Source organism: Schistocerca nitens, chromosome 8, assembly GCF_023898315.1.
Source record: "Schistocerca nitens isolate TAMUIC-IGC-003100 chromosome 8, iqSchNite1.1, whole genome shotgun sequence".
NCBI lineage: Eukaryota > Metazoa > Arthropoda > Insecta > Orthoptera > Acrididae > Schistocerca > Schistocerca nitens.
The window spans coordinates 51,764,763-51,784,647 of record NC_064621.1 but is presented as its reverse complement, the minus strand read 5'-3'; the positions used below and the strand labels follow the sequence as shown (position 1 = coordinate 51,784,647).

Genomic DNA, 19,885 nt, shown 5'->3' with positions numbered 1-19,885 from the left:
ATTGGGACACTACTGATGCCCTGCAGCAAGAACTGAGAAAATGAGATGGAGCACTGCAACAGGAAAGGAGTGGTACATCGGTATAATGTGGCTGGAAAAGAATATGATAGTCTTGGTACTGTTGGAGGGCCTAGCTCCGATTAATCCGGCTAGCTCCTTCTCGACAGAAGAAAGAAATTCAGAAACAGCTGACAACACAGTAATAGGATAAGTAATGAAAGCGGGAGGGTCAAAACATTAACTGCAGCAGTATATGCTCATGAGCACCCACTGGCAATTCCAGCAGAACCGGCGCACATGGAGCGTGCCCCGTCAGTACCGTAGAAATCAACAGATGTCTAGTCTCGTGTCAATCGCTAGATTGTGCATTTTGGCATTACCGTTTGCCTATGGGCATAGTGGTGTGGCCACTAAACGGGCTCTTCACATGTTGGTGTGCCTTATTTTGGCAAACGCGATAGAGCTTTTAGCGTCACCATTAATTCTGAATATATGCTTGTATAGGTAACTACTAACAGTTTCATTGCCTAAGCTTTTCATATGTCCCGTTCTACTGGGGATTGCTACTGTACCTAAATTATTGAAGCAACATGCATCATGGTGCTCACAGAGTGTTTGGATTCAGCACAAAAAGTATTTGTTGCATAAAGTGCACTGCATGCACGACTCTCAGTGAGAGCAAATAATTATGTACAGTATTCAGATGAGGAGGTATGCCCTCGTATGTGGGATGTTTCCCTCAACTGCAGTTTTCAAATGAACAAAGTTGCTATATTATGAAGTATCTATGTATGCTATTTTTTAATAGCTCAGTTTCAGCATCCTCTTAACTGCATTTGAACATCTTTGTACATGCCATAATAAAATAAAAATACACTTCAAAATTGGGAGGCGAGCTCAGAGGGAGGGGTAGACTGTCATTTAAGATACATAAATACATAATAAAATACAAATACATGCAGGTGGAGCTCCAAAATCTTATGCTAAACACAATAAACATTTTCACATATATTTTTCAGTAGTAGCTAGAGCAGGGCAGTTGCAATAACTTTTCTCTCGTTATTTCTGTTTTCATGTCCTTCTGCTTATAGGTTGATACGTTTCATGTGAATGTATTCCACATTGTGCATCATGAACTGCAACGGATATCTGGCAGATGGCGGTGGTTGATTTTTCAGCGACGAACTTATCTTGAAGTCTAAAAGCCACAAGTCAGTGTTGTAAATCATAAAAAGTAGCTTGAAGGATGTTTCTTTTTTTATGTGTTTTGTGAGGATACATATAAAAGTGTTTGGCAAAATCAATACGCTATTTTGATGTGCAAAGAGGAGATTGTGGCTGTGTTCCAATGTTTTCTAACTGTGTTATGTAAAGGTGTTGGGTGCTGTAGCTAAGCTAGATTCAGCAGTCACTGTGGCGTGATACTAGTGGTATGTGCTGTTGTCAACAGGATCTGGTGTTGTGTCAGTAGCAAGCGCACCTCTGGAGCGCAAGCTGCTCGCCCGGTGTCTTTATGACGGAAAAATATTCATTCGGCTGAGGAACATTAGAAAATGTAGCTGGCTCATTGGTGCAGTGGTAGAATCAATATTGATTTGTAATACTCAATAGCTTTCTATTATTGCAATAGCTTTCTGTTATTGTTGCATAAGCAAAGCACGTATTCACTTCAATTATGTCTTGTGATGTAAGGGTACAACTGGAAATACTGCAGATTGACATGCTGGTTATGCATAATAACTTTCAGATGCTCAAGTTCTCATACTGTGATTGCAGCTAAAAAATAAATGGCAGTTCTTGCCCTTATTTGGGTGAAGCATTACTGAACATGATCGATAATTGGTATTACTTACATGATATCCTGAGTAGAATTTAGCGGTATTTGTATCTTGATATGTGATTTCTGCTTAGATTGAAATCTCTATTAGGAGTACGTTTACTCGGGCAGGATTTGACTATACTGGTGTATTACACTGTCTCTCTCACAAGTAGCAAGGATTTCCACGAAAATGCATACCGTAGCAGGTACTCTTGCTAAAATATGGGTCTCCATTAATCACTCATGCTACAGTGATGGATAAGGTGTCCAAATCTGCCGGGAAGTGTTGACTGAAATTTCTAATGGGACTGGTAGACTTGTGTTTACTCAAAACTACATTCATTTTGGTTCTGCTTCTTCAATCATACAACAGAGTCACTAGGATTGATATGGTAGATTGTGCAGAATGGTTTCAGGTGAGCTGTGAGCAGTCTAGCATGCAATGCGGCATCGCTTGCCGTACCAGCTAAGTTTTTCCAATTGTAACTTTGTTAATATTTTCTATTAGGGGGATGAAGATGTTTACCAGATAGTTGGTAAATGATCCTACGGTGTAGAAATCTTTAGTGACACGCTTATGGCCCTGTCACCTCTAAGCTGATGAGAGTACGCTTCTCTTTATTAGTTTCTTGTTTTATAATAAGTTTTCCTTACTACCCGATAATAATCAATAGTTTTGAACCTTAATTGGATTGAATTGCTGCCCCAGTGTACGAAATCTGAGAGTAAAATAGCAGTTGTGGCTCTTTTTTTTTTTTTTTTTTTTTTTTTTTTTTTTAAAGTAGGGTTCTAACTCAGATTGTGTAAGAGTTAAGTGTTGCATAGAAGTTAGCTGTGTAAGTGAACCATTTCATCTTCATGTAAGCAACATTGGTTGACTTCAAAAGTAATGGTAGTGGATGTAACGTATTACTTTTGTATTACATTATTTCTAGACATACATAGCAATTTCCTTGTAGGAAAATAATTAATTGATTGACAAAACATCTCATAATACTTGTTAAAAAATAGAACTGCACCATGCGTGAAGCAATGTAGTAAGAAATGAAACAGTTGCGCACCGGTAACAGCTGTTACTTGCAAGTGTGAGATTTTGTGTCTCAAGCTATCCAGCACTACTAGTAACATCGATTGAGATGGCAATTAACTTACTCTGAATTTTTTGGTGTTCAAATTATGGCATGAGTTTCTGAGGAATGGATTACTACTAAGCATTTGAGAGGCCTTTAGGTCATTTAGCATCTATTTCACTTATAGTGACATTATGCAAACTGACTCGGTTTCCTATGCAGCTCGTGGAGGTAACGTAACTCGTAACTGCTCTATCACAAACCTATCCATACGATTAAATAAAAATAAATTGTCATATCCTCTGGGGTTTTTTCTTGGGTCTTCGAAATCAGGGAGGTTTGAGTAGGACGCCCTGTATTACAACATGGACACAACTAGAAACATGAAACATCACAAGCGAACCTAGCAAATTTTTGTTTTGTTTTAGTGGAACAGCATGCATCTCCATTGCACTCAGTTCTGTCTGGCAAGTACATTTTATAGATACACACAAATAAGTAAATGATTCTTGTCATTTTTATTCCATTGTGGCATTCTTATCACTACATCCTTCTCATTTGGTCCCTGGACCGCAGGGCGTGTGGATGTTTGTTTCTTAAACCATAGCGAGAATATGCTGGTATCACCCTATCTTTATTCTTTTTCTGCTTTGTTGTGGTGACACGTTTACCTGTCGGAGCGACTTTATGGGTAGAAGCAAGTGGTGCTACATGAGGAGGCACAGCTGATCCATGACAAGGCTTTAGCCAATCAAAGTGTACTATTCTAGTACGATCAAGTAACTGAATTTCGGCATTCACCGGGGAGATGATGTGCAATAGAGGGAAGGGGTCCTCGTACCGAGGAGTGAACTTTTTAGTTCATCCATTTTTTACCATGGGATTTCGGAGCAATACCATATCACCAAGTCTATACTGAGGGGGTGTAGCGCATTTGTTGTTGCGTGCTAGCTGTTTTTGTGTGGATTTGAAATAACTGTGTTTTGTGTAATCATATTCTGACAATTATAATGCCCATTAGTCGAGCGACTACTGGGATCTTTTAATCTTAATGTATAGCAGCATGGTCCGTGACCACCGAACTGATGCCCATACAGGTAACACCTTTAAAGTCATTTACTCCAAACATGACAGCTAGCAACTCATTCTTGGTAGTACTGTATTTTATTTCTGCTAAGTTCATCTGCCTAGAGATGCAACCAATTGGTCTTTCATCACCATTATATTCCTAACTTAAAACACCTCTGACAGTGTAATCTGACACGTCTGTCAAAAGAATAAAAGGTTTTTCAAAATGTGGATATATTAGTAAAGGTGGACTAGTAATATTTTAATTTTCCTTATTGTTGCTTCACACTCATCTGTCCATTCAAATACTGCATCTTTCTATAGTAATTTTGGTAAAGTCTTTGCTATTGTGGCATAATTCTGCACAAAATGCTTATAATAGTTGACTAAACCTAGGAAACATTGTAATTCTTTAAGATCCCTTGGGGTTGAAAAATTATCCACTGCTCCAGTTAGTCTAGGATCTGGCTTAACTCCATGTGAACTAATGATGCGCCCCAGGTACTAAACCTGTGACTGTGCAAAAGAACATTTTTCTAGTTTTAAACTCAAGTGTGCACTTTATAATCTAGACAGTACATTTCTTAACCCATAGGTTTTCTCCCCAATTAGTTGATTTTTTTTTTTTTTTGGCACAGTGGCAATTGGATTGGCCCACAGACTTGCAGATGGTTGAATTATCGCTGCAACCAATTGCTGTTGAATTGTGTCTTCAACAACAGATTGCAATTCATGAGGTAAACAATACATCTTCTGTACAATTGATCCACTATCGCCCATAGGAATTTTGTGTTGTACACCAGTCGCTGGTAAATATTGCCTTTCCTCAAATAACCACGCATATTACTCTGAAACTGGATACAAAAGATTTTTTCTGACTCCGACAAATGGGCCAACTTTTCTTTCAACTAATTTGTTATTGAAGGGGCTAGTGTGTAAACTTTCCTCACAGATAACTTCTTACATCTTTTGTCTTGACAATGTTTCTGCTTAGAAACTTCTGTTTGCATAACTTCTTGCCACTGGCTAGCATTTTGCCATGTGGGATTTCTATGTCCCATTGACCAAAATTGTCAGCATACCCAGGTATTTGAAACCTGTCCCATTTTACTTTGGGTCTACTGAGACTTCTCTTAACATGGACTTGCAGCCTGTCAAGAAAGTCATTCTAGGCAAGCAGGTTGACCAGAAAGTCCAATCTTCATGGTCTTTGACTTCAATCCAGATAACTGTTTCCATTCCACCACTAATTGTAACAGGCATGATAGTTTGCAATGCCTATGTATGCGGTTCAGTTGGAGCTTGTAATGTAGGCCTCCTTTCACAGGTTCTCGTGACTGAGACACACGCTCACTGTCTGGACAGTGGTCTGTATCACTGAACCGAACAATGCATGTCCTATAATCTAACACAGACTGATAGCTTGTCATGAAATTGTTCCCCAGGATGATATCAAAATCTCGTGTGCATTTCCTCACTGCTTCCATATCAAAGACACACTCTTTCCCTTCAGCAACCAATAGTACAGGCGCCTGCAGGAATGATCATCTCATCTCCAAGACCATTTATATTGTAGCGTGTCAGTTTTTAGCACATGCTTGTCATTACTAGAAAGAAAAAGAACACTAATCTGAGATCTGGTATCCCGAATCTCTGGCAGTTCATGTCATTAAACACATGCCATGCTTTGCTGGTGCGCTTGGGGACAATATAAATCTTTCCACTTCCTCAAGTAATAGACGAAGTCTGACTGCTTCATGCAAGGAGGTGGGGGAGGCTACCTCTACCTCACTCCTTAAATATGGATTAATTCCTTATATGAATACATCAATTGCCCTCACTTCAGCCTTTTTGATTAATACTTCATTATGTGCATCATCACTTCCAAGATCATACATGCGACAAGATGCTGCCCTAATTCTGTCGCAAATGCTTCATAGTCCTCCCTGCTTTCTGCCTAAGGGTGGACAACTGATCATGGTAATAGCTAACACCAAACTTGTCAGAGTAGAACCCTGCTAACCGATTTGCCAAGACTTCAAAAGTGGGTGTCTAGTGGTTCAACATAAGTTCGCGCATCGCCCGAAAGCTTCAGCTTGGTGATATCTAATAAAAAGTGGTCTGGCCATGCACATATACACCCCATGTCTCTGACACATTGCAAAAATTTAGTACCATTTTTGCCTGGATTTCCAGCAAAAGAAGGTACAAAAGTTATGGCTGGAGGTGTACTGACTGTACTAATTTTCCTGTTTCAACTTTAGTGGCCTTTGAATTGTCCACAGTTGCCACATTTTCAGCAGTTCTGTCTTCATGTTCACAAGTTATCATGTAATCCACTCCTGGAGCTCAATTTTTTTCAAGCCATCAGGCTCAATCAGGGCGGCAGTTGCAGCATCGGTTGCCGATTCGGTCCTCTCTGCTGGTTGAGGAGGATGTAAATCAGGCATGGTTACAAAACTGGGACTAAGACTGAGTAGATGTACACAGAAAAAAAGGTCTCGCTCTATTCTTGGTGGTGGAAAGATCCCTCGGCAGAAGTTCACCGGAGTTGTTAACTAGCAGAACACATTGCAGCAACACTTACATCACATGGTGGTGGAGGCGGCAGTGCACAAAAGTGGCAGCGCCAGCGGCATCTGCTTTGGCAGCGGCAGCAGCAAAAGCACCGATGGTGTTGGGGGCGATGGCAAGAGGCAGTTGCTCTGTTCCAGCACACAGCGGCAGTGCACGATGCAGCGCGGCCCGTGGCAAATTTTCTATTGCCAACAGCTCGCTCCGGTGTGGGATGCGATGTAGCGGTGTGCAGCCATATAGTGTGCTTGCATGCTTGATTAGACCATCACAGTCTAACAAGTTGTCTCGTGCACCCGAAGGCATGTCTAGTGCAAACAATGCAGACAGCTAAGTAACCTGCAGCAGCAAACTGCAAGGCGTCGCTATGTTTGCCAGCACATAGGATCGGCGGGAAAATATTGATTTGGATCTAATGGTGGGAAAGATCCCACTTCCAGACACCAGATTCTTCATGTCAGGATGGTAGCAGATGGGCATCTGGGGTGTTTTTCCTACATGTAAAATTATAATTGCCATGATTCAGGGAAAAAATTGGGTTTTATTCCCAAGAACTACCAATAAGAGATACAGTGTTCATGAAAACTGGCTACAGACACAGAGTGAACTGCACGTGGTACGAAAAGAGCATTTCACCCTCAATAGGCAGGACTGGTGGACACTTCCAGAGGGTAAGGAAGCTGACAGGCAAGAGAGCAACATGCTGTTGCAGTCGCTACCTCGCCGACCCTCTTGCGTACCTCACGTGATGGCACCCAGTCTTCTCATTGGGGAATTTGTGGTAGAAAGTTGGTGCCTCTCGCTCAGCAATACTGTGGTGGTGTCCCTAGCTCAGCATAATTGTGTGGGAGCCAACCACAAGTACTGTGCAGTAGTTTACATAACTGGCCTCACCACTGCCTGAGGCTAAGTTAAAATGATAGGAGTGGAATAAAAAAAAAAAATTACCATTATTACCTGTTACCATGTACCACTTGGTTACACACACACTGTAAAATGTACACATTTCACAGACAGACATTTAACGTAAGTAAAATTAGGCAAGTTTTGAGCACCATCCAGCAGTGAATTGTATAAATTTTGTTTTACGAATGACTATATTTTAACGATTTGTCAGTTGTTTTTTCTGGAGCAGAGCTGGAAAAACCAAATTGACTCAGACTTGCGCATTATTAGCAGGCTTTGCCACAGGTGAGGAAAATGCAAAGAAAACGAAGTTAAAGCTTGCCTATCCAATGACTAATGGAGTCGTTTTTATGCTTTAGAGTCAGATGAGGCGGATGGAAGCAGTGAAGAAGATGATGATCATGATGATGATGATGAGGAGGAGGAGGAGGTGGAAGAGGAGGTGGATGAGGAAGAAGATGACGAAGAAGAAAGAAGTGAAGAAGAGGCTAGTGACGAGGAGGAGGGTGCTGATGAGGAAGAAAGTGATCAGTCAACTGATGACTCAGAAAAATCCAGTGACACCGTTAGTAAAATTATATTAAGTAGAATAATAAATTATTGTTTCACAATAAGTAGCATTAATGTTCTTATCATCACTTGACCAGTCTTTTTCTTGGTTGTGGATCTGTTTCCTTCCTCTTTGTTGGTTGCTTGGCCATTGCAATTATGTTTTCCTTCTTCCCTGTAATACATATATCCTTAATAATGTGTTTATTGCACCTTAACCAAAGTACCTGGGTTTGAATTGTGTTATATGCTTGTTTTTGTTTTGGCTTATGAACCTTGGGAGTCCCTATTTCTGGATATAATCCCAACCTCTACCAGCCGTTCTTATGTTTCCAAACAAAGCAGTCTGTTGTCTTTACCAAGTCATATGTGATCTAAACATTAAGGAGCATCCAAAAAAAACAAGAATTCGTTACATGTGGGCTGGGAAGGGGGCCAGGTGCAGGCACTAGTGATGGCTTCATTTGCTAACTACCTGTAGCGCACTATTTCAAATCAACTGTCCAAATATTAACTGTATGTCTTGTGTTCAGTGAATTTTGTTTCACCTCTTCTGTGGTTTCAAAACACTTTCTGTTGACATCACTGTCCATATTATGGAACAGGAAAAAGTCAGTGGGTGCCAGATCTGATTAGTATGATGGGTACAAAACCATTGCCATTTTCAAGATAAGAGGAAGGGCGTTGTCAATAATAAATTTTAATCTGTTTATTGTAGACTAATTTCAGCTGCTGTGTAGCTATCTGCAGTATATTATAGCTAGACAGTAGCAGAAACTGATCTGCTGTCAACAGCTTAAAATTTACGACCAGTGCTGCCCTTCCTCCTATCTTAGTTCTCACTCACATGGTTGTGGAGCATGCTGTTCCTGATGGAAACAACCTCAAGACATTGTCATTTTGTTTTTGGCTAAACACTGTCTCACATGTATCACTAATACAGTCTTCAAAGTCCAACCCACACTTTTGAAAGCTTAGCAACAATTTCAATCTCGTTTATTGAGTGTGTGCACCACTCAACTACATAGTGAGTGGTTATCTTAACTCTTTCCAGTGTCTACACTTATTACTTTACTATGGAAAATTGTTGTGTCAGAGGACCCAATCCATTAATGTCCACAACATTTTAGCACCTGAAGGTCGTAATGCATAGTAACTGTAGTGTCTTGGGGATTAAATCCAAAGTGAATTATCTGCCTCATGTTGAAAAAAAGCAACAAATGTTATTTTCATGTTTGCTCCCCCTTGCTTTTCTTCCTTCAGGTGTAGTGATGAGGCAGTCATCCACTGCTTAATTGTTGCTTTGTTTCTGGAACAATCCTTTAGCACCACATCTCTTCACCTGTAATGATTTTTGATAAAACTTGTTGTCAGCATGTTAGTCTATCATGTCTGCAACTGCAAAACTATGAAACATGCAAAACCATGAAACATGAAACAAATGCTAATGATGCCATCATTCAGTTGAGTGTTACTCAATTGATTCAGAACAATTCTAATTACTTTTGGATCCCCTTTTCAATTATGTCTGCCTACATTCATCAAATAAACTTCCCTGCATCCACTATGTTATAGTTATCTCCCCATCACAATACCCGTAGATCAGTCACTAGCACTGTAGGCCGTATTGAACTATTCCACAATCACTATTGCTCTGCTACAAATTCAGCTTGGCCAACCTCTTTACCCTCCCTCAACGTGGCAGCTAGACCAATATCTAGCTGCCATCAAATGAGACACCCGCAGAACATTGTCCTCAGTGTCTCATCTATGGTTCTCTCCTCTGTTGAAATGCCAGTATTTTCTTAGGAACTCACTTTCAGCCCAAAACCCAAATTTAATCATGCTGCTGTAGTAAAGACCTGCTTTAATTTTCCTAGAGTATCAAAATGAGATATTGTTTCACTACCATCCCTGCATAATTACTATAACACACATCCAGTTGATCCTGCTAACTGTAGTCAAGCCTTGGTCACCCTCTACAGTTTTTATCTCACACACTTCCCTCCATTACCAAACTCTAATTCCTTCATACCCCATAATGTTTCCTATCAACCGATCCCTCCTTTTAGTCGTGGTGCATCATAAATTTTGTTTGCACAATTTGATTCATTACCACCTCATTAGTTATTTGATCTAGCCATATACCCATCAGCATTTTCTGTAGTGCAGCATTTTAAAAGTGTCGGTTCTCTTCTTGTCTGAACTGTTTATTGTCCATGTTTCACTTCCATAAAAGGCTGCACATCAGATGAATAACTTCAGAAAAGAGTGTTTAACATTTGAATTCATATTCAGTGTTAACAAATTTGCTTTTCCAGAAACACCTTTCGTGCTATTGCCAGTCTGCATTTTATATCCTCTGTACCTCAGCCATGTTCACTTATTTTGCTGCCTAAATAACAGAACACACAGCTTGTAGTGCCTCATTTCATATCTTAATTCTCACAGCATCACCCATGTTAATTTGACTACATTCCTTCACCCTTGTTTTACTTTTGTTGATTCTGTCAATTCTGGTGAACTGCCCTTCCAAGTCTCTTGGTAACTTTGAGAGAATTACACCTCAAAATTATAGTTTATTCTCCCTCAGCTTTAATTCCTTTTCCAAATTTCTCCTTGGTTTCCTTCATAGCTTGGTCAGTGCACAGGTAAATAACATTAGGAATAGCCTACAACTCTGTCTGAGTCCGTTCTCAATTATTGCTTCCCGTTCATGCCCTTTGACTGTAAGAACTGCAGTCTAGTTTCTGTACAAGTTGTACAAAACCTTTTGCTCAGTATATTTTATCCCTGCTATCTTTGAAATTTCAAAGGGAGTATTCCAGTGAGCACTATCAAAATGTTTCTCTATATCTACAAATACTATAAACATATTTTCCCTTTCTTCTTCCTATTTTCCAAGATAAATAAGTATTGCCTCATGTGTTCGTAATTATTTTCCAGAACACAACTTGATCTTCGTTTAAGTCGGTTTCTACCAGTTTTTCCATTTTTCTGTAAATAATACACGTCAGTATTTTGTAACCATGATTAATGAAACAGATGGTTCAGTTACATTCACACCTGTCAGCACCTGCCTTCTATGCAACTGGGATTCTTACATTCTTCTTAAAGTCTGATGGTATTTTGCCTGTGTCATATATCTTGCATACCATGCAGATTAGTTTTAAATAATAAGCTTGTTTACGAATAACTCATCTGCTACCAGTCATGATTTTCTTTATTTTTTCGCACAACACATTTCTAGAAATGAGTCCCATTTTCAAGTGCGTTTTTTTTGTGTGTGTTATGCCATTTCTATGTGATGTTGTCAACATGTGAGAGTGTGCTTCATTTCATTGACTTTACTGCAATATATAAGAAAACACGCAATTTTTAGTTGGTTGTCAATCTTTTTGTGAAGTTAGTGATGAAATTTAGAAGAATTTGTACTTACAGTTTCCTTATGGTCCATTTGTGCAGAGTCTCACTTACATTAAACATCAGACACGAGGATGGAAATCCAATACATCCCTTAGTCAACTCTATAAATAGCCCAGCATACAAACTATCACAAAAAACTGAATAACATACCGATGAAAAATTATACATATGAAGCAACATATTCCATAAGAAACAGCATGATATTAGCTAAAGAACTAAAAACCAGAAAGCTCCCCCAAGATGCCTTATGACACACTAGAAACTTTCATACACAGAAATTGTTGAATTTATGGAACTCCTTCAGCTAACCCTAAGTCACAACTACTTCACTTTTAATGGCAACATTTATAAACAACCAGATGGCCTAGCAGTGGGATCATGTATATTTGGTACCATAGCTGCCATATACATAAATCACTTAGAACAAAAAATTATTTAACAGCCAAGAACCTTGCGTAAAGAAAATTGAATTTTATAGGAGATATTTAAATGACACACCACCACTACTGTTAGTGAAAGGGGGTACCAAAGTCATCACAGACAATCTAAATTACTTCAATAATCTTCATGAGAAAATCAAATTTGCAGTGGAACATGATCAAAATAAAAGCATCAACTTTCTGGACCTAAGTATTACAAGACACAACAACACATACACATTCAAAATTCACAGGAAAAACACAATGACTGACATAACAATCCCTGCAACCTCATGTACCCAAATATCCATAAACAAGCAGCATACAGGTCAGTGATACATAGGGCCACTAAAATACCATTGAACCAAGAGAATATGCAACAAGAAATAAACACAGTGAAAAAGATTGCAGTTGCCAGTGGTTACAATGCTCCCTTGGTTTACACAATCCTAGCCAAAGTGAAGAAAGATCCAGGTACAAACTGCACCACAGAAGAAAAACAGATATATATCTAGTATCCCATACATTGGCAATGTATCACAGAAGATTGCAAATATTTTCAAAAATCACAAAGTAAAAATTGGGATTTCTACATCCAGTAAACTACAGCAAAAACTAATACATACTATAAAGTGTAAGCATGATGCATATTCAGACTCTGGAATATACAAGATAACATGCCAAGAATGCTCCATGTTCTACGTAGGACAAACAGGCCAAAATTTCAACACCAGGTACACAGAGCACATAAAAGCCTACACACACAACAGACACACTACATCAGCCATAGCAACACATATACATAATACATAACACCTATTTGGAAAAACAAAGCAAAATGTCAGAGTACTCCACCGACTAAATAAAGGACATAAAGTGGATTTGCTAGAAGAACTGGAGATATATATTCACATTACAGAAAATATGAAGAAAAAAAAATTAAACGAAAAACTTGAAAGTGAATCAGTGAACTTCTTCAGATGTTTCGATAGTACACTTAAATAAAAATAGTAACACATAGAAATAAGCACAATTGTAAAACAGATATAAGTAAATTATGATCCAAAAGCATATCATAATCTGTGGAAAACCCATAATGTCATCTCTTTTGATTACTTGTAGGAACATCTGTGTAACTGTTTTGTTTCTGTAAAATGTTTTCGATGTTTAAAAGTGTACAAGTTGTGTGTGATGTTTAGTGTATGTGAGACTCTGCACAAATGGACCATAAGGAAACTGTAAGTACAAATTCTTCTAAATTTTTCCACTAACTTCACAAAAAGATTGACAGGCAACTAAAAATCGTGTGTTTTCTTATTTCTTGCAATAAAGCCAAAGAAATGAAGCAGACTGTCACACATCAACAACATCACATAGAAATGGCATAACAAACACACAAAAAACACACCTGAAAATGGGAATCATTTCCTGATAGGCGTCGTGCGGAAAATAAAATAAAGAAAATAGTAACTGGTAGCAGATGAGTTATTTACAAACAAACCTATTGTTTTCACAGTTGCAGGCTTTCAGAACCATTTATAATGGATTAAATCACAGAATAGTTTTATCGTGGCTTGGTCTCCCAGTGGTCTCAGTAATACTGTATTTCACTAAGTCCCACTATATCTAACTTTAACGTAGCTATTCCTTTCTTAAATTTTCTAATCTACTTACACGATCAAGAACTCCAACATTTCACACTCTGATCCATAGAACATGTTTTGTTTTTCCTGCTGACATCCTTCTGAGTAGCCCCATCCAGAGATCTGCATGGGGGCTGTTTTACCTGTGGAATGTTTTGTCCAAGAGGCATCAGTGAACTATATAGTAAAGCTGGATGTCCTCGGGAAAAATAACAGTTGTAGGTTCTACTTGCTTTTAACCATTCCTAGTGCCAGCATGGTAAGGTCATGTTGGCTTTTGTTTCAAGGCCCGATCAATCGATCATCCAGACTGTTGCTCCTGCTATTACGGAAAGGCTGCTGTTCCTCTTCAGGAACCATATGCTAGTCTGGCCCCTTCACAGGTACACCTCTGATGTGTTTGCACCTATGGTACAGCCATCCATGTCATTGAGGCATGCAAGCCATCCGATTACATAAAGGTCCATGGTCCATGGGCCAGACTTATTACTTCACCAAAACCATAACATGCCTTCTCTATTATCTTAAGATTCACAAATCCAGCCATCCTGACTCCCGTAATTGTTGCCATCAAAGCACACCTTGCTAATTATTTATACCACTTCCCTCTATTTCAACATTTCCGGGTATGTGATCCATTTGCTGCCAACCTCTATCTCAACCAGTGCCCATGTGATGCCAAACTGATATCATCCTTCTGTCCCTCCTGTTCGTGTAGCTGTTGCCACATCCCACATATCTGTCACCATCAGTTTATATCTTTTCATGCTTCCTTGTCTTGTTCCATTTCTCTTTTTCTCATGGCCTTCTAGATCCCATCTAACCAGATGACCTTAGGTCATCTGTCATTCACATTGTATGTCCACACCAGGTGAGTTTGTATTCTTTTATTCTATTTTTGATGATTTCTTGACCCTGAGCCATTTCTCCTATCATTGTATTTCTGACATTGTCTCACTGAGATGTTCTACAAGATCTTCTGAGGTAGTCCATTTCTGTAACCTCCATAAGTCGTTATAGGCTTTGCAAAACTTCTATAAAGTGTCTTCTTTACTTTTCAACTTATCTTAGAAGAGGGTTTAGCTTGTGGATTGCTGGTTTCCAGTTTACTACTTGTTGCTGTATTTTCCAACTATTTGTTCCGTCTTCCAATAGAATGCCACTCAAATATTTAAATTTTTTACATGTCTTGATGTGCTGAGCCTCTATTTGTTTCCTATATTTTCTCCACTGTACAGATATTCAGTCTTTTGAAAATCTGCTTTCAGTCGCCACTTCGTATTATTCTAATAATTTTCTTATTATAAAGCATGTATCATCTTTTTCACTGGCCAACACAATCTGAACATCTGAGAAGTGTTGATCCTTTGTTACCCGATTGCATATTCCTGCACATTTCCTACTCCCAGGTCGAAGGCTTTCTGGATGTAAATTTTAAACAATTCAGGAGATAAGCAGCATCCTTGTTTCAATCCTTTTGTAATTCTGAAATTTTATTCCCCACTTTGATCTCATACTCTGCAGACTTGTGTGGGTTATGTACAATCCTAACATGTGTCTTTTCGAGCTGAGTCCCACTCAGGACTTCAGTTTCATCAGCAACACTGTGTCAAACACCTTCTCAAGATCCATGAACACTAAACTGTTACTCATACTCCTCTCCAGTCTCTTTGCCTTTAGTTGTTGTAAAGTAAAAATATTGTTATTACAAAATCTTTTCTTCTGGAATCCACTTTGCTTCTTAATGTCTCATCAACATCCTGTCTTTTAGGACCCGACCTTACAGTCTATCAATAGAGTTTGTAAAACTGACTCCATGATAATTTCTGTGTAGCTTCGTACTACCTTTCTTATAAGTCAGCCTTACATATTCCAAATTCTAATTCTTGGACACTTTTCCTTCTAACATGCATATGTTAAACATATTGGCCAAACATTCCCATAACACATTTGGCCCATACTGTACTAACTCGTATCTTTCCTGATCTGGGAGATTTACCATTTCTTTCACAGATCTTCCAACTTCTACTGTAGTTATGGATCTAAATTTCCCACAGATAATTAATTCTTGAAATCCATTTCTGTGTTCTAATACCCAGTTCTCTCTTCAGTTATCAGTATTTTGAAATGATTTCCCATTCTCCGATATCAGTAACTGTGATATTCGTCCCTTCTTTCACATCTCCTCTAAATGCTTCACCATTGTCCAGGCGTCGGCTGTTTTTATACACCCCTCCCAATATGTCTGTCTATCTTCTCACATATCTTATCCCATATCTCATTTTTCTTATAAATAATTTCTTTTTTAGTCTCCCTGTTTACTTTCGCATACTTTTTTTCTATACTGTGGGTCCCTCGTGCCCAGCCAACTACTATACATTTTCTTCTTCACTTTTATCCTATCCACTATGTTTTCCATCCACCACTCTGTCCTTTGTTTTTGTTTTTCCTTGCTAAGTTGACCCAGTGCTTCACATGCTGCTTCATGACGGCATTTTTAAAATTTTTGGTATTTCTCTTCAGCATTTCCACCTTCACCAAAACTTTGCAGCTTTCTAGCTAATCTTCTTTTATAAAGAAATTTCATGCTTTCATCTTTGAAACTATTTATATTATATTTAATAGCATTCAAAATTTTAATAGCAACACGTTCTTTGTGAGGTACAGTTTTCCTTCATGGTGTAAAGATAAACTTTGCTCCAAGCAGAAAGTGGTCGGAGCCACATTCCGGGCCTCTGTATATCCTTACATCACTCACCCTAATTCTAGATTTTCTTTTTTATGATGTAGTCATCATTCTTGGGTCACTTGAGTGACTCTCCCATATGTATTTACGTATCCATTTATGTGGGCAGAAACCATTTAAAAATTTCAGTTCCAGTGCAGTGCATGTAATTACAATTCTTTTTCCATGTTAATCTACAATTTCTTCTCTTTATCTTCGCACTATTTCATCATCCACCACCGAATCTATTCCTCCTTTAAAATCTCCCACAAGGACTATTTCCTTTTGAGACTTTCTTTTTCAGGGCATTTGTCATTTCCTCATTAAATGTGTTTGATTTTGTTATCAGTGTCATTTGTTGGGGCATACACTGCCCATGCCCGTGCTCTCTTGTCTGTACTTGGATAAATTCTTTCATTTGTTTGTACCCAATCATTAATGCTCTTATTATGCTTTTTGTGGCTCACTATTGACACTCTTCTCTTGACCCACTCTACCTTCCCGATACCATTGTAGAAATGAATATAATCTCCCATCTTTTCATTTCCCTTCCCCTTTTTTTTGTTTCTGTTAACACATTTCCAACTTCTGGAAAACTTGTTTTTTTTTTCTGTCATTCAACCATTATATATTCCATGTTGCCATAAACAAAATCCTTTTCCACAGCCATGTTTGCCTCTCTGATGTTCCATTTTTCATCTGAGCCTTCTGACATGTATCTTGGGCCATGTATCTGACATCATTCTTGCTCATCTGAATCATCTTCATACTTATCAAAAACTATTTCACCTTTGAGAGGCAGACATGCCAACAGATGAAGGGGTACTGCCAATGAAAGTGTGATGCCTCATTTCATTGGCTGTTATTTTATTGGCAGGTATTTCATATCCTTATTTATGTTACCAGAAATAAATGCCACTGATGAAAATATAGAATTTTATTTGCACAGACATCTTCAAATCTTTTAAAGTAAATGTATAATGGCATGAATTAAATTGGGATAGGTCTATTTGGACATATTTTACAGTTTATTTCTTATTGATTAAAAGTGTTTGATAGAATATCATTATTCAGGTAATTTTCTTGTTTAAGGTTAAGGGAAAGCAACACAAGGGTGAAACACCAAGGAAGCTGGAGGTGAGGCAAACAGCTAAAAAGAAAAATCATACAGATGATTCTGATGATCGTGGCAGTGATGAGGAGGAAGAGGAGGAGGAAAATGAAGAAGAGGAAGAGGATAATGATAGTTCGAGCTCTGATGAAGAATCAGAAGAGGAAGAAGAAGATGAACCAGTGAAACCCCTTAAAAATGCAGTGCCAAAGAAGCAAGCAAAGGAAAAATCTAATGATACACCTAAACAGAAGTCCAATTTAGATCTGCTACTTGAACTGGATGAAGGTATGAACATGTTACAGTCATATTTTTGGATTTGGGTGAACAACTTTCAGTTTAAAATTCAAAGAAATAGTATTATTTCAACATTCTAGAAAAGACAGCTGTGAGAATTCTTTGCTTAGCTCATCGTAGAATACATATTACCAGAATGTGACAAATGTTCCTGATTATTCTCCTCTACATACTTTTCACGTTCTCACTTGTTTCTTTAACAGTCCCCTCCCCCTAAGTATTTTATGAACAGGTAAAGTTACTTCGCTGACACAATTTTTATCTGCAGAGCACATCTGAAATATAATTTTGGATTATGAAAAATCCTGTGTAATAGTCCCCCCCCCCCTCCCATATCTCTCTCTCTCTCTCTCTCTCTCTCTCTCTCTCTCTCTGTGTGTGTGTGTGTGTGTGTGTGTGTGTGTGTGTGTGTGTGCGCAAAAGTTCAGATTGATCCAGACAGAGTACTTTTCAACTCAAGTACAGGGAAGTTTCTAATCAGGAAGTTTCATATCAGCGCACACTCCAAAGCAGAATGAAAATTTCATTCTTGGAACATCCCCCAGCCTGTGGCTAAGCCAAGTCTCCACAATATTCTTTCTTCCAGGAATGCTAGACTTGCAAGGTTTGCAGGAGAGCTTCTGTGACGTTTGGAAGTTAGGAGACGAGGTACCAGTGCAACTGAAGCTGTGAGGATGGGTTGTGAGTCGTGCTTGGGTAGCTCAGTTGGTAGAACACTTGCCCGTAAAAGGCAAAGGTCCCGAGTTTGAGTCTGAGTCCAGCACACAGTTTTAATTGACCAGGAAGTTTCACAGGGAAATAATGTATTTGTAAGATGGTTTTAGTTGAGTGGCACAGTATGAGAAAAATGAGCAATTGTATGTTAATTTTAAACAAAAAAATCAGTGTCATTTTCCTAAATGCCAAACAAAGATTTATAGATGTAGCTTTAACTGCACTGCAGACATTTAAAGACCACCTGAAACAAAATGGTACATCTACCAAGAAGTCTACAATACAGACAATCTGAATTACATTCCAACAAATCCGTATCACTTCATTTTATTTAGGGCGTGACATAATTGTACTTAGATACCTTAGTCAGTAGAGCACTTGTCTGTGAAAGACAAAGGTTGAAGTCTGTGTTGAGTGCACAGTTTTAATCTGCCAAATGTGTCAGTCATTGTACGCTCTGTTACAGAGTGAAAATTCTTTCTGAAATTTATTCTGTTGCTTGTGAAGCATTATCAGGCTAAATATATGCTGAAATCTATAAGTATTTTATTTGATTCAGCAAAAGTATTTGATAATATTACACTTTTGCATAAGTTGTAGCAGCACAGAATAGGGGAGAAGTACGCTATTGCTTCCTTTTGTACATATCATATAGAAATCAGGTTATAAACAACCAAGGAATGTTGTAAAATGCAGAATGATGTCGGCCAGGCAAACACCAAGTTGCCAGGACATTAATAAAGATGACAGACTGTGGCTAGAAAACAAGTGGACGACCCTGTAGCTGAACACACTGCCAAACATGATACCCCTCATCTCAGTGACTGTTTCACAGCCTGTGCCATATGGATCCTTCCCACCAACACCAGCTTTTCTGAGTTGTGCAGGTGGGAACTCTCCCTGCAATACATCCTATGTTCCCGTAACCCTCCTGGCCTCAACCTTCGTTAGTCACTGTCCTCACCCATCCAGCCCCCCCCCCCCCCCCCAGTTCCCATTCCAGCACTACACAGCCGTCATTTCACCGCCACACCCAGTCTTTTAATTTCTTTTATTTTTATTTCTCTCCTTTCCGCTACTTACCCCCTCCCCCCTCCGCAACTTCTCTCCTACCCTCCGTCTAAACTGCAACACTTCACTGTCCGCCACTCCCACCGTGCTATCCCTCCCCCTCCCCGCACCAGACTCCTCTTTACCCCCACCCAGTCGCCACTCCCATCATGCACTGGTGTTACTGCTCACAGTATAGTTTCAGCTCTCTGAGACTGCTGATGTGTGTGCAAGTTGCACTTGCGCGCGCACGCGCCTGTGTGTGTGTGTGTGTGTGTGTGTGTGTGTGTGTGTGTGTGTGTGTACTACTGACAAACGCCTTAATGGCCGAAAGCTATGATTGTGTGCATGAGTAGCAACTTTCCTTCTCTCATATTGCGACACAGACAAAAGGTCAGTTATGATTTCTGTATATGGAACCTACGGCATATGCTAGCTTGTGACACATTGGATGGCGCTTAGCAAAACTATTTCAAATGTGTGTACATTTCCAGATTTTGTGGAAACCAGCAGT

General features: G+C 39.0%; 1 protein-coding gene across 1 annotated transcript in view; it reads left to right on the top strand.

Moving 5' to 3' along the window:
* The window catches only part of LOC126198764 (AP-3 complex subunit beta-2), a 264,029-nt gene that overhangs the window by 152,924 nt on the left and 91,220 nt on the right, over positions 1–19,885 (top strand). The window contains exons 14-15 of the mRNA XM_049935322.1: positions 7,797–8,002; positions 17,292–17,598. Coding sequence (XP_049791279.1) covers positions 7,797–8,002; positions 17,292–17,598 — 513 coding nt within the window. The remainder of the gene's footprint in view (positions 1–7,796; positions 8,003–17,291; positions 17,599–19,885) is intronic.